This window comes from Scardinius erythrophthalmus (assembly GCF_964197995.2).
Source record: "Scardinius erythrophthalmus genome assembly, chromosome: 12".
Taxonomy (NCBI): domain Eukaryota; kingdom Metazoa; phylum Chordata; class Actinopteri; order Cypriniformes; family Leuciscidae; genus Scardinius; species Scardinius erythrophthalmus.
Window position 1 is genome coordinate 11,899,265 of NC_138232.1, and position 22,659 is coordinate 11,921,923.

At 37.3% G+C, this 22,659-nt stretch overlaps 1 protein-coding gene across 1 annotated transcript in view; it reads left to right on the top strand.

Moving 5' to 3' along the window:
* The window catches only part of dip2bb (disco-interacting protein 2 homolog Bb), a 34,127-nt gene extending 11,918 nt beyond the window's left edge, over nucleotides 1-22,209 (top strand). Inside the window, exons 4-38 of the mRNA XM_081381051.1 lie at nucleotides 26-151; nucleotides 736-1,008; nucleotides 2,761-2,901; nucleotides 4,242-4,361; nucleotides 4,455-4,652; nucleotides 4,737-4,828; nucleotides 5,524-5,634; nucleotides 5,711-5,834; nucleotides 5,936-6,045; nucleotides 6,129-6,231; nucleotides 6,339-6,403; nucleotides 7,140-7,233; nucleotides 7,306-7,425; nucleotides 7,540-7,654; nucleotides 7,732-7,871; nucleotides 8,101-8,237; nucleotides 8,332-8,412; nucleotides 9,398-9,525; nucleotides 9,625-9,739; nucleotides 10,000-10,201; nucleotides 10,318-10,430; nucleotides 10,704-10,784; nucleotides 10,899-11,022; nucleotides 12,920-13,041; nucleotides 13,150-13,261; nucleotides 15,093-15,202; nucleotides 15,529-15,659; nucleotides 15,815-15,983; nucleotides 16,718-16,888; nucleotides 17,017-17,078; nucleotides 17,383-17,440; nucleotides 17,537-17,611; nucleotides 18,092-18,266; nucleotides 18,980-19,103; nucleotides 19,195-22,209. Of these exons, the coding sequence (XP_081237177.1) occupies nucleotides 26-151; nucleotides 736-1,008; nucleotides 2,761-2,901; nucleotides 4,242-4,361; nucleotides 4,455-4,652; nucleotides 4,737-4,828; nucleotides 5,524-5,634; nucleotides 5,711-5,834; nucleotides 5,936-6,045; nucleotides 6,129-6,231; nucleotides 6,339-6,403; nucleotides 7,140-7,233; nucleotides 7,306-7,425; nucleotides 7,540-7,654; nucleotides 7,732-7,871; nucleotides 8,101-8,237; nucleotides 8,332-8,412; nucleotides 9,398-9,525; nucleotides 9,625-9,739; nucleotides 10,000-10,201; nucleotides 10,318-10,430; nucleotides 10,704-10,784; nucleotides 10,899-11,022; nucleotides 12,920-13,041; nucleotides 13,150-13,261; nucleotides 15,093-15,202; nucleotides 15,529-15,659; nucleotides 15,815-15,983; nucleotides 16,718-16,888; nucleotides 17,017-17,078; nucleotides 17,383-17,440; nucleotides 17,537-17,611; nucleotides 18,092-18,266; nucleotides 18,980-19,103; nucleotides 19,195-19,447 (4,475 nt within the window). The 3' untranslated portion in view covers nucleotides 19,448-22,209. The remainder of the gene's footprint in view (nucleotides 1-25; nucleotides 152-735; nucleotides 1,009-2,760; nucleotides 2,902-4,241; nucleotides 4,362-4,454; nucleotides 4,653-4,736; nucleotides 4,829-5,523; nucleotides 5,635-5,710; nucleotides 5,835-5,935; nucleotides 6,046-6,128; nucleotides 6,232-6,338; nucleotides 6,404-7,139; nucleotides 7,234-7,305; nucleotides 7,426-7,539; nucleotides 7,655-7,731; nucleotides 7,872-8,100; nucleotides 8,238-8,331; nucleotides 8,413-9,397; nucleotides 9,526-9,624; nucleotides 9,740-9,999; nucleotides 10,202-10,317; nucleotides 10,431-10,703; nucleotides 10,785-10,898; nucleotides 11,023-12,919; nucleotides 13,042-13,149; nucleotides 13,262-15,092; nucleotides 15,203-15,528; nucleotides 15,660-15,814; nucleotides 15,984-16,717; nucleotides 16,889-17,016; nucleotides 17,079-17,382; nucleotides 17,441-17,536; nucleotides 17,612-18,091; nucleotides 18,267-18,979; nucleotides 19,104-19,194) is intronic.
* The last annotated feature ends 450 nt before the right edge of the window (nucleotides 22,210-22,659 follow it).

The following is a 22,659-nucleotide window of genomic DNA, read 5'->3' on the forward strand; positions in this document are numbered from 1 at the left end:
TTTTTTTTTTTTTTGTCTGTCTCAGATATCCACACTGAGGCAGTTCAGGCAGCATTGGCCAAGCATAAAGAGGAAAAGATGGCGCTGCCCATGCCAACCAAACGTCGGTCCGCATATGTACAGTCACCAATTGACAACTGCACCCCACCGGGTAATGTATACAAACACCAAATAAAGAAATGAAGTTATATATTATCTTATATTTAATAGATAATAATAGTTAATCAAGATCTTATACTTTTCCTGTTTAAAAATGGCAAAGTACTTGTATTTTTCAGTAAAACTCTGACAGCGTCAAATCCTTACCCTTATGTATTTTATATAATAATCATGCAGGAAAGATTACACCCATTATTTAATTTTTAATTAAATCAGATTTTTTTCTTTTCTTTTCTTTTGTATATATTTTTTTTTTTTTACATTTATTTAGCTACATTTAAATGTAATTATGTATATCTCATAAATAAGTTAATCTAATTTTTATATCTTATAAATTATTATCATTTTAGTGACTTACATTTTTTTTAACCAATATTAATTCAATATGTATATGTGTTTTTTTGGTGTGGTGTTAAAATTGGTAGCAAAAATGTTGAAATGTAGCAAGTATTGATATTTTGGTATTGTGACAATTGCATTTACTATTGTTTGGATCATTTTTTCTTACCTTTATTCTTCTTGTACTTCTTCTATCATTCTCTTCCTTGTCTTTTCATTTCTCTTTCTCTCTGTCAGACTCCTCATCTTCCTCTGATGATGAGGCCGTGTCAAGTGAAAGTGCTGGGCCTCAGCAGTCTCCAGACACCTGGATTAATAGCTCTCTGCACGGCTCCTCCACCTCCTCCTCTGCCTCCTCCACTCTCTCGCATGGGGAGTCTCGGCCCACCCAGGCCCCACAGCCTCAGTCTCAGCAGGTCCCACCTCCACCTCCACCCGCACCTGCCCACCCACCCCACTCCCACTCCCAGCCCTCCGCCCTGGCCGAGGCCCTCGCTCAGACACGCATCGGTGAGTCACCATTACCCCCACACACTTTGTGTCATTGTAAATACACTTCAGATTTTACCATTTGGTTTTAAGTAATTTTAGCTGCTTAACCAGGCATTTTGTGCAAGTGTTTTCATTGCTTCATTATTTCTGCCCAATGTTTATTTTCTGTTCATTTATATCTTTTTGTGACTGTCAGTGAGAAGAATAGGAAGAGGTAAAGTCAAGTGTTAGAAATCTTTCACCTTGTCCTGTGTGTTTAAGATTTGTTGTGAGTTACGAATATTATCTACCCCTCCACACGCTCCACCCTTAAGCCTCTGCCCCACCTGTGTGTTTTAAAGCCTATGAATGATTGGTCTGTCCATAGGAGCTGATGAAAAATTAATAAAGGTTCTCAGAGATCTGGTTGAGCTTGTTATGTGGTTCAGGACTAATCATCTCAGGACTTAATACACACTTGATCCCAGACTGTACTTATTCAGAGAGTGTGCTTTTCCTGCACATGACATACCCCTGAGTGTGTGTGAAATTGTTAAGAGATGTAGACAATAGCTGTAGACAGCATGCAGAATGTGGGGTTAGCCAAGAGGAACTAATGAACTCATGTTTGCAATAGACTTGAAACAGAATATTCTGTAGGCTATGATGTTATATTTTTGGTTAATGATACGTTTCTCTGCCCTCACAGCCTTGGTCTACAGAGGCAGAGAAAGTTATTTCATTTTAAAGAAAGATTATGAAAACAATGATGTGCAATGATGATGAGACACAGTAAAACCAGAGACAGTTATGCAAGATATAACATACAGTCAGTCGATCATTAAGGCAAAATAAACCTTGACAGGGTGATGAATATTGTATCACCCTGAAGAGGTTCATTTGGGATAATGAGCGAGTGACTGTATCTCATAAATTACACGTCTACTTAGCAAATAAATAAAACAAATAACATTAAATATTAATTTGAGTTTACGTTACTTCATAATGTGAGAAGAAAGAGACTGCAGAGTGATAAAAGAATTTTTGTGGTATTTTGCTCACCAAGGATATATGTATTTATTTAATCAGAAATACAGTAAAATAGTAATATTGTGCTTAAAATAGAACTTAAAATATATGTGTTCTATTTTAATTTATTATAAAATATAATGTATTCCTGTTATGGTAAAGCTGTATTTTTTGTATATTTGCTGAATAAAAGTATTTATTCATATACAGGTGCGTGTGTGTGTGTGTGTGTGTGTGTGTGTGTGTGTGTGTGTGTGTGTGTGTGTGTGTGTGTGTGTGTGTGTGTGTGTGTGTGTGTGTGTGTGTGTGTGTGTGTGTGTGTGTGTGTGTGTGTGTGTGTGTCTTACTGACCCAAATTTTTTAACGGAAGTGTATATAGGAAATTGTATAGAAACATTTGAACACAGAATGATTAATAAATGAGAATCAAGTATTTTAGAAATCCATATAATAATAGCAAAGTAAATACTAAATAGTAAATAGTTTGATTTCATGTTACCTTCAAATATATTTGGCCTTATCACTAGTTTACGCAATTGAAGGAAGCATATACTAAAAAGCAGCCCTGAATGGACATAGTTTTACACAGACTCTTAAAGGAATAGTTCACTATTGGAAAAAAATCACCTCAAACATGATTCTACTATATTTCTCCTTTTGTTTTCCACATAAGAAAGAAAGGTGGGCTTTTCCTTTATGAGCAAGGGTAAAATATCTTTTGAGGGTTGATTATGAGTGAGTAATATGTGTTATTTTGACCAGATCCAGGAGGAGGAGTCGGGCCTCCTGATGTGCCATCCCAAGCTCAGGCCAGAGGCTCTCGTGTGGATCTGCCTCCCAACGCTGTGGTGCGAGGCATGAGTCGAGGACAGAGCCGGTCCAGCATGATGGAGACAGCAGACGGTACTGAGTGTGTGTGTGTGTGTGTGTGTGTGTGTAGAGGGCAAAAAAGAGTAAAAGAAAGAGAGATAAAAAGAGAAACATGTATTTGTTGTGTGCTGCATTAGACATACATACTCTGAAAATGTATGTATACTCTTTTCATAACTTTCTTCTCATGTCTCTCAAAACTTTGTGTTAACATCTCAGTAGGGACATTTCAAAAAGTCTTTATGAATGCTGTGTTTAAGATTGCTTCATTAATCGCATCCCGTTTCTTTTTTCTTTTCTACCTTTTATCCACTTGTGTCATGTTGCTTTTCTCTGTCAGTGAGAAGAATAGGCAGAGGTAATGATTGGTCTAGACATGTCCTGTAGGTCGACTTTAAAGCTGTGTGTTTGTGTTTGTATACTGTGTATGTGTTACACAAAGATAGTGTGAACCTGAGTGAAACCCTGTACTTTTTTAGGAAAATAAATAAATAATAGTAGATCACTCATCCCTCCAGCTCTGCTTACATGTGGTTTTAACTCAGTCCTGATCCTTCATCACACATTAGGAATGCTTTACAGGTGAACCAGTGATATTTAAAGGAATAGTGAAAATAATTGACTCATCCTCATGTCATTACAGTTGGTCACTCTCTTCCATGCAGTGCAATAAATGAGGACTGAAGATTCAGAAAGATGCAAAAGCACCACATATGTATGATAAAAAGTCAATATGACTTTTGTCTTTAATTTAATTTAATAAAATTTTTATATTGAATAAATACAAATATATCAGTATAAATAAGTAATAATACACTGCCGTTCAAAAGTTTGGGGACATTAAGATTTATCTGATTGAGTAAAACCAGTAAAACAGCAATATTGTAAGATATTTTTCCAATTTAAATAGTAATTTATTCCTGTGATATTATATTCCTCATTACTCCCGTCTTCAGTGTCCCTTCAGCAATTATCCTAATATGCTCAAGAATTGGTGCTCAAGAAACATTTCTTATTATTAAATGTTGAAAACAGTTTCTAGATTTTTTTTTGCATCCTTGCTGATTAAAACTATTGATTTCTTTAAAAAATAAATTCATAGTAACACCAAACTTTTAAATAATAGTGTATATATAATTTAAATAATAAGTTTATAAAAGTTTAATTTGATCTATAAGCCATTGTATATCAGGATATCTTTGGACCAGGACTGATAAATAAATACCACTGTAGGAGAGTGTAAAACATGTATGTACATGTACACATATAGTCTAGTTGTGATTTACGAATTCCCAGTTCAGTTGAAAGTGTGCGGGAGTGTGTCTTTGTTCGTCTGTCTCATCCCACCCTACCTGACCCCAATCCTGGTGTAGGTGTTCCGGTGTCCAGTCGTGTGTCCACAAAGATCCAGCAGCTGCTAAACACGCTAAAACGACCCAAACGCCCGCCACTCAGTGAGTTCTTTATGGATGACCAAGAGGAGATCGTGGAAGGTACTCCAGGATAAATTCAGTCCTCGCCATCTCTCAGACACACTCTGAAAGAATGGTGCATTAATGTAGATCAACGTGTTTCTTCCTCCTCAGTTCCTCAGACAGATCCTAACACCCCTAGGCCAGAAGGTCGGCAGATAATCCCAGTGAAGGGGGAGCCGTTGGGTGTGGTCAGTAACTGGCCTCCTGCTCTTCAGGCAGCATTAACTCGATGGGGTGCCACACAGGGCAAAAGCCCTGCCCTCACAGCTCTGGATATCACAGGAAAACCACTCTATACACTTACGTATGGTAAGCAAAGCACTTATCTTGATGGAAAGCATATGCTGGGATTGGCAAGAAAGTTCTATGGGCTGATTGGTGTGTGATTGACAGGGAAACTGTGGAGTCGAAGTGTAAAGCTGGCCTACACTCTCCTCAACAAGCTGGGAGCAAAAAATGAGCAGATCATCAAACCAGGAGACCGGGTAAAAAAAAAAAACTCTTTGTCATTAAAGATCGTTTCCTGATCATATAACTCAGTTATAGGTGTTATGACAAGTTTGTGCACATAAACCAGTGTTATTTTAGTATTATTAATATGTTTTATCATATTTTATTTTTAGGTTTTTCATATTTTGAGGTTTCATTTTAATTGTAGCTTAGGTTTTAACAATTTTTTGTGCTTTAGTCATGTTTATTTGATTTTTTTTTATTTTTTTTTCAGTTTAATTTAATCAGTTTAGTTCTTCAAGTTATTTAGTTTTAGTTAGTTGCTAAAGTACGGAGCCCCTAAAGGGACATGGTGGTGGGAAAAAAATAAAAACAATAAGTTAATGCTTTTGCGTTCCCCTGAAAACTTTGCAGCAAAGTTTCGAGGGCGAACGCAAAACATTTGCTTTCCTGACAAAGCATTGACAAATATTTTTTCCTCCATCTCATATTTGTTTCCTTAACCCAGCAACATTTCTAGTTAACATTTCTATTAAATAAGTTTTTTTTCTGCCTAATTTCAATTACGATTTTTCGTTTTTGTTTAAAAATGCAACACTAATGTAAACATTCATTTACTTCACATTGCTATTAGTATTATACTATATATTGTTAGAAGCAACTTTTATTTTAGAAAAATGCTGCTGTTGCACTTTAATTATTTGCGAGTAATGTTTTGTTATTGACCCAGGTGGCGCTGGTGTATCCTAACAGTGACCCTGGTATGTTCTGGGTCGCATTTTATGGCTGTTTGTTGGCAGAAGTCATTCCTGTGCCAATAGAGGTTCCACTATCCCGAAAGGTAGTCACTACAGCTAAATGGAGTGCTAACAAATCATATTGCTATGGTTGTCAAAATGTTTTCCATTTGTTTACAGGATGCGGGTAGCAGCCAAGTTGGTTTTTTGTTAGGTAGCTGTGGGGTGGGTCTGGCTTTGACCAGTGAGATCTGTTTGAAGGGTTTACCCAAGACCCCCACTGGAGAAATATTACAGTTTAAAGGTCAGAGACTTCACACATGCAAATTACATCCATTTCTTTTCAAAAGCCAGTCAGTAATGAGAAATTTATGATGGATCTAATACTAGTTGGGTTTCTGACAGGCTGGCCCAGGTTAAAGTGGGTGGTGACAGACTCCAAATACCTCACGAAGCCTTCGAAAGATTGGCAGCCTCATATCCCAACAGCCAACACAGACACGGCATACATAGAGGTAAGATCATGTGCTTCATGTGATTCTGTGTGTGTATGTCTGTTGAATACATGTAAATCTCCTCCTCTCTTTCTCTCATGCAGTATAAGGCCAGTAAGGAGGGCACAGTGATGGGTGTTGCGGTTTCAAAAGTTGCCATGTTAACACATTGCCAGTCACTCACTCAGGCCTGTAACTACTGTGAGGGTGAGTGATTCTGTTGCTGTGGAAACACCATCCTTTTGTTGCAGTTCCACTAAACCAAAGAGTTAGTTTTTTTGTTTGGAGATGTAACGAAATGCGTCTGCACGCAGGTGAGACACTGGTGAATGTTTTGGACTTTAAGAAGGACATGGGTTTGTGGCATGGAGTTCTCACGGTGAGTGACAAAATGTGTATGTGTCATCAATGCTATTACTACACATTTATTCAGATCAGTGCATAAAATATTACAATGATTAGGGATGCACCGATATGAACATTTTGGCAGATAACCGATAATTCTTTATATTTGTGAGCCGATAACCAATATATTGGCCGATAAGTTTTTATATAATTTTTGAGAGGCTGATTACAAAAACAAAAGTCTCACCATTAAAATCCATCTCCCAAGCACACAATTATATTGATGTTCTCATTATAATTTTATGTAGCCTATATGACAGACTTGCACTGCACATGTTGCACTTAACTGTATTTTCCTTTTTTGAAGTGATTCTAATCATATTTCAAGCAATTCAAAACCATCGTGGCGAACAGTGCGCATCTGAAGTGTCTCAGCTGAAATAAAATCCATTATTTATCAGCTTTAATATATCGGCCAAGTTTTTTTATTAAGCCCGATAACAACTGAACATATATCAGCCGATATCGATATGGTGGCCGATATATCGTGCATCCCTAACAATGATGTGTACTTTTGTATTATTTGCAATATAAATATAAATAATATAGATAGTTTTTTCAGTAATGATAATGAGGTTACTGAGAATTGTAAGAGGGTATGTGCTTTATCGTATGGTCCTAAAATAGACTAATTTCTTTTATTCTTTTATTTTTTGGGGGTGAAAATTTACTGGGCAGTTTTCGCCCAATAACATCTGTGTGTGTTTCAGAGTGTGATGAACCGAATCCACACCATCAGTGTTCCATATGCAGTAATGAAGGCCTGTCCACTGTCCTGGGTTCAGAGAGTTCACATACACAAAGGTACAATATCAAATATATGTCTGTCGTCTACACACATTTGTTTGGATATGATAAACAACTTTGTTTCTACAGCACGTATTGCCTTGGTGAAGTGTCGTGACCTGCATTGGGCGATGATGGCTCACCGAGATCAGAGAGACACCAGTCTGGCCTCCTTGCGCATGCTAATTGTTGCTGATGGAGCCAATCCTTGTGAGTTACGCTAACAGGCCTCCTGCAGACACTTCACGGGACATGATGTTCATTTAATATTTATATTTAACGATTTCACTTTTTTTTGTCTCTCTGTGTCTGTTTCTGGCTTAGGGTCGGTTTCATCATGTGATGCATTTTTGAACGTATTCCAGGCTTATGGTTTGAAGCCAGAGGTCATTTGCCCGTGTGCTACATCACCCGAGGCCATGACGGTTGCCATTCGCAGGTATATCATTTTTAGACAATCCCATTTTAAATGAAATATATTAGTATTTGTTCCCTGATTGTGTGAGCTTTCTCCAGGCCTGGGGTCCCCGGTGCACCTCTTCCAGCGAGAGCCATCCTGTCCATGACTGGACTGAGTCATGGGGTCATCAGGGTCAACACTGAAGACAAGAACTCTGCTCTCACCGTCCAGGATGTGGGACATGTCATGCCAGGAGGTGTGTGTGTGTGTGTGTGTGTGTGTGTGTGTGTGTGTGTGTTGAAATGTCTTCACTTAGAAAAAAGAATCATGATATTACCTTGGGTGTGTATAGACTATGGTAATACTATGGTATTGTCACTCACAGAGAAAAATCCAGTTCACAATACCATGCTATCAAAGTTTAAAATATGTTATTGTCATATGTGCATGCCTGAAGTCAGCATGTGTGTTTATGTGTGCTTTAGCATTGATGTGCATTGTGAAACCGGATGGGCCGCCCATGCTGTGCAAGACGGATGAGATCGGAGAGATCGTGGTGAACTCTCGTGCTGGTGGAACCATGTATTACGGCCTGTCTGGAGTCACTAAAAACACCTTTGAGGTGTGGCGATCAACTTAACACTCTCATACACAGTCGATGATAAAACTGTGTACTGAATTGCACACCATAAACATATTTTTATGGTATCTCACAGGTGATCCCAGTCAACGCTAGTGGTGCTCCTATTGGTGAAATCCCATTTGTGCGGTCGGGATTGCTGGGTTTTGTTGGACCGGTAAGAGTGTGAAAGAGGAAAACAAGACAATGTCATTTTTCATGTGTTAAAATCAGGGCTGTCAAGGTTAAAACGCAATTAATTAAAAATCCTTAACGCATTGAAATAATTTAACGCAAATACAGAAGCACGCGAAATTTCATCTTTAACATAATTTAAGTCATGCAGTTAGATGATCTTAGAAGTCGGGAGTTTATCACTCTGAACAATGGCACAAGCACCTGTTACCCTGGTACATGGATATTTTAAACCGTTTAACCCGATCTCGCTTCTCCGTTTGCAATCAGATCATTTTTAGCCGCTGAACTCTGGGAAAAGTTTTCAGTCCAATAATCCAGGAAGCAAATTTATTCAAACAGTCAGTCCAAAACAATCCGAAACCACGCTGATTACATCAGAGATGGCAGAGAGAATAGATTCACGTTGCATTTTCAGTGAATTATTCATTCCAGTGTGTGTTTCGCTTTTAAACACCGAGCACTGTCATATTCTGTCATTGTTTCTGAAGAGTGCGAGCTTCACGCATCGCGCTGTGCGAAATACAGACTGAACGGAACGTCAAAACATCCCACTGCTGTATGGCCAGATGATACGCAAACTACATTTCTCAGCTGGATAAAGCAAACCAGCTAGTAATGTTTTGATGGATGAGGATTGCAATCAAGGTAAAGATGATTGCGGTGACATACAGGAGTCATAGGCTACTTTAAGCACGCGTGAGTCCGTTATATTGATGCGCAAACATGATCCTGTTCGGTATCGCAACTTGACTTATCTAAAATGTAAGCAAGTTCTTTGCTGTTTGCGCATTGTCCACAAACCATACGCAGTGAATTTTTTCATGTCCTAAAATGAAAGTGTTAAACAAGATGAATGGTCTATTCTAATTTCACGATAAAAAGGGTGCGATTAATTATGATAAAAAATTTGAATCTATTGTCAGCCCTAGTTAAAATCTATTTTTTCATCTCTCTTCCTTCCGCAGGGTAGTCTGATATTTGTGGTGGGTAAGAATGAGGGCTTGCTAATGGTTAGTGGTCGTCGTCACAACGCTGACGATCTAGTAGCGACAGCACTAGCAGTGGAACCAGTCAAAACTGTGTACAGAGGCAGGTGAGGGTTCCCCTCTGAATATACTGAGCGAAATTTAGTCTTAACCTTTGTTTTAATGAGAAAAGATATTAATCTGATGTGTGGGTGTGTGTTTTGTAGAATTGCTGTGTTCTCAGTGACTGTGTTCTATGATGAGAGGATAGTAATCGTAGCTGAGCAAAGGCCTGATGCCAGTGAAGAAGACAGCTTCCAGTGGATGAGTCGGGTTTTGCAGGTACAGACATATTTATTCTAGTAATTATAAAATAGATACATGGTACATTCGCCAATAAATACACACCTGTGACTGTACTGCCAATATGTGCTATGGACTTTACCATATATTGTGGAAAATTCAAAGTGTTGAGTGGCTTATTGCTTATATACATCAGTTATTTGATTTGATTTTTTAGTTTAACACACAAAGGTTTGATAATCCTTTATGTATGCTTTATTTATTTGTTGGTGGTTTTGTGTATTGTTTCTCGTCTTCAGGCAATTGACAGTATTCATCAGGTGGGATTGTATTGTCTTGCACTTGTTCCTGCCAACACCCTGCCCAAAACTCCCCTGGGGGGCATTCACATCTCAGACACCAAGCAACTCTTCCTGGAGGGGGCGCTGCACCCCTGCAACATCCTCATGTGCCCCCACACCTGCGTTACCAACATGCCCAAACCACGTCAAAAACAACCAGGTCTGTATGCAGGGATTAAATGGAGATCTTGGAGGTGAGAGAACCTTCAAATCTGGACCTTCAAGTCGGATGTGATGTTTTTCTCACAGTGCTCTGTCCTGTTCTGTCTTTCATAGTCGGTGTCGGCCCTGCATCCATCATGGTGGGTAATTTGGTTGCTGGGAAAAGAATTGCGCAGGCTGCAGGCAGAGATCTGGGACTCATAGAAGACCAAGATCTGGTCAGGAAGGTAAACTCAGATTTTGCATTGTATTGTGAGACCGTATAACAGGAAATAAATAATGCAGACAGATTATTTTAAGCTGTTTATGTAAAATGCACTGTGTGGTATTTTAATGCTTTCGTGTGGATGCAGCTGTGTATGTGGCCTACAATGATGGTAAGCACTATGATCATTATGGCACAATCACATGCCACAGGCATGACGCAATCATTTAATGTGTTATTAATGTTATATGTTTGAAGGTATTGTTGATGAACTGTCTGTCTTGCCTTTTTTTAGCATCAGTTCCTTACAGAGGCTTTACAGTGGAGAGCACAAACCGATCCTGACCATACGCTTTATGTATTGTTAAATGCCAAGGTAAAAAACACTCATACATTCCAAACTAATAGTGGAAGGAATAAACTCCCTTTCTGAGAATTTCTGATTTGCTGGCCTATAATGTTTTCTCTCTATCTCTCTCTCTCTCTCTAGGGAGTGGCAGTGTGTACCGCTACATGTGTTCAGCTTCATAAAAGAGCAGAGAAGATTGCTGCTGCTCTCATGGAGAGAAGTGGTATTAACATCGGAGAGAATGTGGTGCTTTTGTATCCACCAGGTAAATCACACACACTATGTCCTTTGTTAAGACTGTTATTTAAGAACTAGACAGTTAAAAACTGTATAGGAGGGAACAGCAAAGTCATTGGTATTTACAGAAAAGTGCTTTTTATCATTTCACATGTGAAGAGGGTGTTAACATATAGATGACTTTAAAATGAAACCTTCTAATGAAAATTAAGTCATCTTTTACTCCTGGTGTTGTGATAATGCTTTTCGGAGCCCAAAAGAATGTCCCACTCATGCATTTTTATTAATCTTGATTTCTCACAACTTGTGTGCTCTTTCTGGGCGAGTCGAAGTGAACTGTTGCGCTAACAGAGTCTGACAGAAGACCAATGGCTAATGATTCAGTTTCTGAATATTTTTTCACAAAACCCTATCGTATACCCACAGAACACTTGGAATATATGACGTGTGTCGCATGGGATCATTCTGTGATACTTTTGAATTTTTTTAAAAGCTTGATGCTGGTCGCTATTCACTGCCATTATAGTGAGATCAGAGATGTAAGATGGGGCTTGTCTGTTAAGAGCTTTAAAAACAATCAGCAAAATCTTGAATTGAATTCTAAAAAAGACAGGAAGCCAGTGAAGAGAAGCTAAAATTGGACTGATATGATCACCTTTTTTTGCACTAGTTAACAGTCTAGCTGCTGCATTCTGAAACATCTGTAAACGTGCCAATGAAGATTGAGGAAGACCATGGTATAAAGAATTACAATAGTCCCGCCGTGATGTAATAAATGCATGAAAAACTTTTTCCAAGTCTTGAAAGTAAAGTGTCGATTTAAGTCTAGAAATGATTCTCAATTGATTGTAGTTGTTTTTCACAACTGAGCTTATTTGTTTTTCAAGAAAAAGCTCAAAGATAACACCTAAATTTTTTGCATGTGACTTAACATATTGAGTGATATTGTCTATGTAACTAGCGATAGAGTTTCTGGTTTTGGAGGTACCAAAGATAGTCACCTCAGTTTTCTCATTGTTAAGCTGGAGGAAATTATTTGCCATCCAGCATTTAATATCCCCAAGACCGTCCATGAGAGGCTGCAGAGAGTCTCTAGTGGAAGGTACAGCTGAGAAACCTCGGCATAGAAATGAAAAGGAATTTTATATTTCCTACTCATATTACTGGGTGGAAGTATGTACAGATTAAAGAGTAATGGCCCCAGAATGGACCCTTGAGGAACCCCACAGGAGATAGATGCAGAATTATATGGACGAGTAAGAGTGAGACATTTATTTTATTTCTCCTTTTGTGGTCCGAAAAAGAAAGAATGGCATACATACTGCATTAGAATAACACCAGGGTGAGTAATGATGATTTAACTTTCATGGATGAACTATCCCTTTAAAGGCAAAGCAGCAAAAAACAGTGTTGTTATTGTTATTACATTTTTACTAAACTAATAATACTATTGTTTTTTTTTTTTTTTTTTTTGCAGTCATTTACATGAAGCTGAAATAAATTAATTGAAATTTTAAATAAATTGGAAAAAACATTACCGAAAAAAAAAACGTTGAAATGAAAAAAAAAAAAAAATTAAATGAAAATAAAAAATGTTGCCATGGCAAATAACTGAGATAAATACGTAAGTACTAAAATTACTAATGGTAAACCTGGAACAAAAAAATAAAGCTAAATGGAAATATAAAAACAAAAAATACAAAAGTATAAAAATATAAAAATAAAAGCAAAATATGAATTACTAAAATAGCGTATTATATATATATATATATATATATATACACACACACACACACAGTATATTGTGTGTGTGTATATATAAAAGAGAGAAAATGAGCATAACAACTTATTTACGACTGTTTTGGCATAAATAAATACATTTACATAAAAAATTTGCATTGCATATGAATTGTCTGTATGTGCAGGTATAGATCTGATCGCAGCATTTTATGGCTGTTTGTATGCTGGTTGTATTCCTGTCACCGTGAGGCCTCCACACCCACAGAACCTCTCAGCCACTCTGCCCACTGTCCGCATGATTATCGATGTAAGTCTGTGTGTTGCATCTGTTAGACACCTTTATTTGGCTGTGTTTTCCTTTAACTGCTTGGTAGCATTGTTAACTTTTCTTGCATCTCTCTCCTGGTTTCCTCAGGTCAGCAAGGCTGCTTGCATTCTCACTACTCAGGTTTTAACGAAGATTCTCAGATCTAAAGAAGCAGCAGCTACAGTCAACATAAAAACATGGCCCATCATAATAGACACAGGTAACATTCAACAGTCAATTTTCCATATAGCTACTAGGGCTGTCACTTTACGTTCGAAAATCGATTGCACAATCGATCGGACCAACCAACGCAAGTTTCGAAAATGAAAATAGGGAATCCATTTTAACGGTCTTTTCTCGGAGCGCGTCCAGCTCGTCATGTTATGCCCGCAGCGAACGCGCGTCATTTGCAACTGCAGGCTCTGACAAACACGCATAACAGCAAATGATCCTTCTGCATAATAATGTGTCTCTTTTTACTACAAAACTGTGAATTTTCCCGGTATTCAGACAGTCTCATGCATTCAGATACAGATTCGGGCTACGGTCTACAATCGCCTACGTAGGCGAAATTTGTTTGACATTTCTAATCGTAAACACAGCCATGTTGAAGAAGACTGAGGTAATGTTTTCCATATATGCTGCTATGGCAGTCCACTCTGCTTATTGCTTTTCGAGAATGTTGCACTAGTCATTGTGCGCGAAACTTCACGCCAATAAATCATCAGAAATATTGCTGACTTGTGCGCGTCAGGCGTTCTTATTACGTTCGTCCTAATGCCTGTTCGTTGTCCGTGGATTTGCCCATATTTGGCGTTTTATTTTTCAATTTTCAATTTTACAATCGATTCAGTGAACACTTATGTCTCAAAAATCGAACAGGATTTTTTCACAAAAGTGACAGCCCTAATAGCTACTGTGCACATTGCAGAACATACTGTACTTTGTTCATATAATAATAGATTAAAGTCATCTGTAGCATATATATTGGATCAGGGTTTGCTCTTTAATTAAAACAACTTTTAGTTTTGTGTAACAGTTTGTGCAACAACAGACTTATCACCACACAGTAGTCACTTTAAGCATTAACAAGTCTCAATATTACATAAAATAACATAACATGTAAACTTTTTAGCTGGTCTCACGCAAAGCATGCAAGGAAAATATCTGTCTTGATTTGTCATGACAGAAATGTTTTTAAAAAATATAACCCTATGACAACAAACTCACAAAAAATCTTATTATTAGAGACTAGTAACAACTATCATGAACAAATCAAATATGTTTTGATATATTATTATTAGAAATATCAACAAATCAGCAATATAACTTTGCAGAGCTATACACGTTGCTGGTTCATGTTATCGGCACTAGAGTATATGAAATTTGTCTATAAAAACTTGAAACATGCTTACTCCAGTCCGGATATGAAATGTGATCTGCATTGCGAGTGTTGAAAAACTCATTGTGTCGTTCCATGCAGAAACCGCACTGTTGTTACATATTAAATGTAGTTACACTGCAAAAAAATGCTTTTCTTACTAAGTATTTTTGTCTTGTTTCCAGTCCAAATATCTAAAAATTCTTAAATCAAGTTGTATTTACTAGATGAGTAAAATTACATAAGATATTATGTCCTGTTTTCCGGGGGATTTAATCAAAATTAAGTTTTTGCTTAAAACAAGCAGACTTAAATAATAGAAAAATAATCTTAATTCAAACAGAAACACGATTATTTTTCTTACCCCATTGGCAGATAATTCTGCTTGTTTTAAGCAAAAACTCACTTAAATTTGATTTATTTCCCCCAGAAAACAAGACTTAATATCTTATGTCATTTTACTCATCTAGTAAATAGATCTTGATTTAAGAAATGTTTGATATTTGGACTGGAAACAAGACAAAAATACTAAGTAAGAAAAGTATTTTTTTGCAGTGTACAGTCATATTTTCCATGTGTTGTTAGTCAAACTTCAGCTCTGGCCGCATCGTGTGGAAAATGCAAACATGCAAACTCAAGTTTAACATTAATTTCTCTTATTTTTCCCCAGATGACTTGCCTCGCAAACGACCTCCCACAATCTACAAACCGCCCAATGCTGAGATGATGGCCTATCTGGACTTCAGTGTCTCAACCACAGGCATGCTGACAGGAGTGAAGGTGAGACATCTCAATGGATGTGTTTTATCACTGTTTCAGACAGTTTTGGTGACATTTAATTCTAGGGTCATTGAATAACTGACCAATCTGAGGTGTTTTTGGATTTTATAAATATATAGTGCTGTCCAAAAGTCTGAGACAACTAGTGAAATGCTTCTATTATTTTTTTTTTTAAATCACATTTTGGTTTAAATTAAACTTCTCGATTTTCAGTGTTGTCGTAGATGTTTTGGACCCCATTGTAGCAAATACCTCCCTCTGACATAAAACAAATGTTAGTTGATCTGTACATTTGAGACTCCCCTCTCTGATTGGCTGTCTATCAGATCTCTCACGCGGCGGTGAGCGCTCTGTGCCGCTCTATAAAGCTACAGTGTGAGCTGTACTCCTCTCGCCAGATCGCCATCTGCCTCGACCCCTACTGTGGACTTGGTTTTGTGCTCTGGTGCATTGCGAGGTAACAGATGGATGCACACAAACAGTCACGTACAAATGTCTCATACTAACATAGAAAGACTCACAGCTTCGTCATCTCACGCTATGGCTTGTTCCCTTCATAGTCGATATGAATGTGTTTTGAAGTCGATGTTAATATGTGGTTGTGTTCTGCAGTGTATACTCAGGTCATCAGTCTATCCTGATACCTCCTATGGAGCTGGAGATCTCACTGCCCCTGTGGCTGGGCACGCTCAGTCAGTACCGCATCAGAGACACCTTCTGCTCCTATTCTGTCATGGAGCTCTGCACCAAGGGCCTGGGCGGACAGACGGAGATGCTGAAGGTATATATTAGCACACTTAAATTCGGCATAAAACGAAAGTTGTGATAGTGTTTTCTTCCCTATTGTGAAACGTCTTCCTTCACGTACAAGAAAAAATGTATTTGTCATTCATTTTGTCAGTTGGAAATTGACTGAATCGTTGTGGTTTGCTATTGCTGTGATCTCATGCGAGTGACATGTTGTCCCGCCCTCGAGTCAGTAAGCACATCATCAGAGAAGAGATGTCGCTGCAAGAGGGGAAGAGGGAGGGGAAGTTATTTTGATTAAAGATTATGCACATGAATTTAAAAGAAAAATCATTTATAATAAATAATCCAATATTCCATTAAAAAAATAAGAATTTTGATTTCATGGATAGTTCACCCGAAAATAAGAAATGTCTTCATTTACTCACCCTCATGTCATTCCAAACCTGTATGACTTTCTTTCTTCTACAAAGCACAAAAGACAATATTTTGATGATTTTTTTTTTGTCCATTCAATGAAAGTCACTGGACCCCACTCGTACAGGTTAAAAAGGACATAACAAAATTTTTGGTTTTGGTAAACTAACCCATTAAGCTCATTTTAAAATAAGAGTCTGCCTCTAAAACAAGTTTGCATATGAAGCAAAACACATGCTGGTCATTCACATCTCTGCAATTTTTCCCCACTAACACAAATACAACATAGCTTGTCTTTTTTTAAACCTTTACATGTTCTTCTGATGTTCTTCGTGTCCATCTGACTTCAAGGCACGTGGTGTGAACCTGTCGTGTGTGAGGAGCTGTGTGGTGATTGCTGAGGAGCGTCCGCGCTTGGCTCTCACACACTCCTTCTCCAAACTGTTCAAAGATCTTGGACTCTCCATGCGGGCTGTCAGCACTGCTTTTGGGTCGAGAGTTAACCTGGCCATCTGCCTACAGGTAGATTACCTGAAGTTCCAACTTTGCAAGTTGATTTTCCTCTGCAATATGCGTGTCAGACCTGATGTTTCAGTTATATGAGGTGCAGCTGATCTGTATGTGTGTGTGTGGGTTTGTGTTTTTCACAGGGTACAACTGGACCAGACCCCTCAACTGTGTATGTGGACATGAAGTCCCTCCGACATGACCGGTAAGAGAAACACATATATATGTACACAAAACAAAAAAGGTTTAAATACTAAAAGGTGAAGTGTGTTTTTGTGTGTGAACATGCCAGTTTCTGGCTTAGCCAAATGTAATTGCATTTGGTGAGCAGAATTAGTAGAGCAGAAATCACATGGTTTTTACTGTTTTAAATACTGTAGAATTATATCTATTTGTCAAATATGAAAAAAGGTCCAGATCTGCTGGTTCCTCTCGACTCTGTGATTATATTGTGTCATAAACACTCTTTCTTCTTGTATAACACTGATGATGGTGTTTCTGTGTTGTAGGGTGAGGTTAGTAGAGCGAGGAGCGCCACAGTCTCTTCCTCTCATGGAGTCTGGAACAGTAAGCGCATTCCACTGTTGGATCTAGAATGAATGTAAAAAAATAGGGAGTTTGAACATTGTTAATGCTTTCATTCTTCTTCTCTCTCTCTTTTAGATTCTTCCTGGTGTGAGGGTGATCATAGTCAATCCAGAAACTAGAGGACCGTTAGGGGACTCTCATCTAGGAGAGGTGCGTTTACATATTGTATATGTAAATAATAATTGGTTGTTTCTTCAGCTTTGTGCATTTTTAGAAAATAAACTACCTTAAAACGCATTTTCAAACACTTAATAAGTTATTTTATTTGTATACTAACATTCACAGGAGAGTTATTTTTGGCGTTTTTTATTTTATTTTTCAAATCATGTAATGTATTTAAGAGAAGAGAATTTTTCTAGAGAAAATGACACTTTAAACATTTTTAGGTACATTTCAAAGCTAGCATTATGTATCCCAAATACACAATTAAATACTTTTTTTTTACACTTTTTGCATAACTTGACAAAATTACAGCTTGATTGGAAATGACACAAGATAAGTGATACCTTGATTGTTTTTCTCTGTTCATACATCACGTTGTTTCCATGATGATAAACAAGAGATAGAAATAGATAGAGGGGCAAAATAGATTCCTAAGCTTCACCAGTAATATACTTCACTCTTTGCCAGATTTGGGTGAACAGTCCCCACAATGCAACAGGATACTACACAATATACGGAGAGGAAAACCTGCAGGCAGACCACTTCAACACTAAACTGAGCTTTGGAGATCCTCAAACACTCTGGGCCAAAACTGGGTACCTGGGGTTTGTCAAGAGAACAGAACTCACAGACTCCAGTGGAGGTGAGAGAGAGAAACACAATTGGATGAATTAAGAATAAAGGATGAAGTGCTCATGAAAGACTGGTGGGGGCAATGCACTGTGGGATGCAAACGTCTAAGACCAGATTGTAAATATTTTTTCTTTTTTTTCATGCAGTCCCAGAAAAAAAGAAAAAAATGTTAAACCCCCAAAATGTGATGTAAAATATATTAATATAAATTTAGATTCTAGGTCACTAATCAAATTTAAGGAAATGTTTTAGTTAAAGTTTTAAATACATTGTTATGTGATAATGTCAATTATAATTCGTGAGCTTAGAATTATACACCTAAATTATACATTAGGTGTTTATTAATGCCTGTGTGGTGTTATTTTTGTAAAAAAAATTTATTTAGTTAGTAGTTATTCATAAAATAAAAAGGTTCCATCTCTCCATTACCAGCTGGGATAGAAAAACTTTGATGCTCAATATCTCAGAACTACCCTAAACGGAGATAGAACCTTATAATTCTAAGCTCACAAATTACTTATATATATTATGTATATATTACATGTATATATACATGTGTATATATATTTTTATTATTATTATTAAATAAGACATTCCAACTAATGGTCTCAGACTTCTCACTATAAGAGATACATAAATTATGAGACTATGCAGTGCATTGTTATGCCACACTAAATTAATGTTCTTGTAAAGATGTCCATGTTTGTAACATTTTGTGTTTAGATCGCCATGACGCCCTGTTTGTGGTGGGCTCTCTGGATGAGACTTTAGAATTGAGAGGTTTGCGATATCATCCAATTGACATCGAGACCAGCGTATCACGTGCCCACCGCAGCATCGGAGAAAGGTAACATTTCAGAGACACGCTCTTTGTTAATTTTTTTCTTGCAATCATACTACCCTTTAACTCTTACGTGCTCTTTTTTTCCCCTCTGCAGTGCTGTGTTCACATGGACAAATCTGCTGGTGGTGGTGGCTGAACTCTGCGGATCAGAGCAGGACGCTTTAGACTTGGTCCCGCTGGTAACCAATGTAGTATTAGAGGAGCACCATCTGATTGTGGGTGTGGTGGTTATTGTTGACCCAGGAGTCATTCCTATAAACTCCAGAGGAGAAAAGCAGCGAATGCACTTGAGAGACTCCTTCCTGGCAGATCAGTTGGACCCCATATACGTAGCGTACAACATGTGAGCTGGGATATGGGCGAGCCAAAGGCCTGCCAGAGCGGTGCTACGGAGCCTGGCCTCTGAACTTGGATTGGAGTTCATAAACAGAAAGACTTGGCCCTGTTTTTTTCAGGGATAAGGTGTCATTTTCCAAAATACAAATGTGTGAGATGAAGTTTTGGAGAAGGGATGCTATAATAGAATTTCCCTTTTAGTTCATTTCCTTCTCCCCCAGAACCCCACTCTCACACAATGCCACATAATGTCTGTCCAATTCTTGGTCATGATTTAAATTTACTTGAATTACATAGCTCTTTTTTCTACTCAAACACTCTCCAATTCTAGCACTGGCTGGCTTGTACTTTTTATTTTATTAAAATGAGCTTAAAGCCTCAGTTTGTAAGTTTTCACCTGGGTTGTTCTTTTTTTTAAATTCTGATTCCAAAGCTTTTGGAATCAATGGAATCGATTCCAGGAGTCAATTCTCAGACTAAATGTTAAGTGAAAAAGGGAGACAAAGTGAAATCTTAAAATAAACAGTGCAATATAAACTATAATGATTCATAAATGGAATGATAGGAGCTCATGATGACTGGATGGACGGACTACAAAAGATCAGTGGAGTAATTAAGTAGGTTTAACAATATAAATTCTGTATTCTGAATTAGTGTTGTTAAGGCTCTTTTGGGTTGTGTAGTAGTGTAGTAATCAAGGTAATGAACACAGACTTAACAGACTAGGACGTCACAACCCTGAATCCCAAAAGTTCAAAATGTGTATATTTATATATGTATACAGGACTGCAACCCAGCTTAACTATGGTGCTGTGTGTTACAGGGTTTTAAAATGTAATATTTATATACAGCATTGGGGTAATAGGGGTCTTTTGTCATTCATCAGATGCTTGTGTCCAAATCAGCTTACATTATACTTAATACAGAGGCAGTCCCTCAAGAGCAACCTGGGGTTAAGTGCCTTTCTTAATAAGGGCAGTATTGATGAAAGGACATTTCTGTTACGCTACAGTTCATAGAATGCCCTTACCCAGGTTAAAACCCACTCCTTCATCCACCATTATTTTTGTTAACACACACAAGTGTATTACTGAGACTGCAGTTGTCTGCTCATTTTGCTCTGACAGCAAACCATTTAGTGTTTTAAATCTTACCACTGGGGCTTTAACAAAGTTTATTTCAGATATGCAGCTATTCAGGTGACAAAGCTGCATCTTTTAATTTCTTTTAATCCTACAGTATTTACAAAATACAGTTTTACTTCTACTAAAAAAAACTGCAATGTAATACCCAAAACCTTTTTTTTTAAATGTTTTTTCATTTTTTTAACCCATATTCAACGGGTTGTTATTTAGGATTGTCCACAAATATTATTTTAATAATCAATTTGTTATAATCAATTGAATAACTGAATTGAGATGTGTTCTAAAAATCTATCTGGCAAAAATATGTTCAATGAATTACTCAAAGTGAAAACTTCATTCCCTCAGTCCCCTCAAGTTCAGCATGAGGATAATCATCCCTATTGTTTTTCATTATCCTTTATGCACTTTATTAGATAAATGCAGATATATTCTGTAACATGCATCATTGAGTAGCATAATAAGTGCAGGCACATAAAAACACATGTTTTGGGACTAAATGCCCAGTCTAACCTCAATACCTGCATTTACAAATTGTTCTCAGTTTACTTCTCCACACGCACGTATAACAGTAAGACACACACTTAGTATGGATTCATTCAAAAACATTCAACTGCAAACCTCATCACACACCAAGCCCAAACCAAACACAAACTGAGATATGTATAGCTCTATTTTTGCTCTCATCTAAAGGTGCTTATACACATCAGGATTAGCCATTTAAACCTCTAAATGGCCAAAAAAAGAGAGAAAAAAATTCAGGCATCTGTACAATAAAATAAAACAACTGTAAAATAACACGACTCTGTACAAGCAAACCCCTCGTGAACACCTAACTGTACAAATGCAAAGATTTTACATGTTTGGCAAAGGATCTTCTGTACTATATCCATTTTTACGAGGAATGACTATCTTCTTGTAAACCATAAATAACTGTAAATAATTGCTTGTGTACAGATGAGAAATTCTACTGTACTGTAAGTTAGTTGCTGTATTCTGTCAATTTTTTTGGATTAATATGAATATTAACTACTGTCACTGAAATCCCTTCGTAGCTGAAGTTGAAGACTGGTTGTAAAAAGCCTGCTCTGTTTCTGTTTGTTCTTTTCTGGTCGATCAGAAATGTGATGGGTTGAAGTCTGTACTCAGATTTGTCTGTCATGCATTTCTATTTAGAATTCAGATTCAGAAATCTTACGGTATGTACAAGTTTTAATGATGTAAGCATGATAAAGTCGAGCACTGTGGGGGCTTGAAAGACTACTTTCAGAGTCCTTACACAACTGATCACTACAGTATGTTAGCCTAACCTCATTCTGTACGATGGGGTTGAGTATGTGTGCGTATGTATGGTCACACCTTTGAAAGGTCATTGGTTTGTTGATGAGTTCCACAATACACGTTCCCAAATCAGAGACACTGTCATGATATGTATTCTCTCATTCTCACCGTTGTGAAGGGCATCAGAGTTGAGTTTATGTGATGAAAGCACAAGCGAGCGAATTAGCCTTTTACATGGGGCATTCAGGGAAATAGTGCTTTCCAGGACGGAGAGGATATATTCATTTATAAATATTCACTTTCATGTTTGCAATGATTTTTGTTCTTTAAATAAAAAGAATTTATTTGTCATTTGCGTTAACCACGTCTTAATATATACAAAAACAAAACAGAAAATAAGACATAATCGGTTCAGTTTATTGATAATCTGACATGTCAGCTAAGTGCTGGAACAAAAAGAAATGTTTCACATACTACTGAAGCAGCTGCAGTTACATTTTAAAGTACGCATCCAGCATACACACTATACAAAAAAAAAAAAAAAAAAAAAATTATTTGCTTGCATTGTATGGAATAAAATAGGAACATGTTTAGGCAATACATATTACTCTTCTGTGTTAAAAATATTCTGTTCATTTTTTCCTAATATTAATAATAAGAATGTGATATATTTCACATTCATGGAAATAAATGAAAGTCATGATTATGCAAGCAAGCATTTCCCTGTTAGTTCACATCTTTCTTTTTTGTACATTGGTAACTGTAACTATTTTTTACTCCAATGAAAAACACGAAAAAAT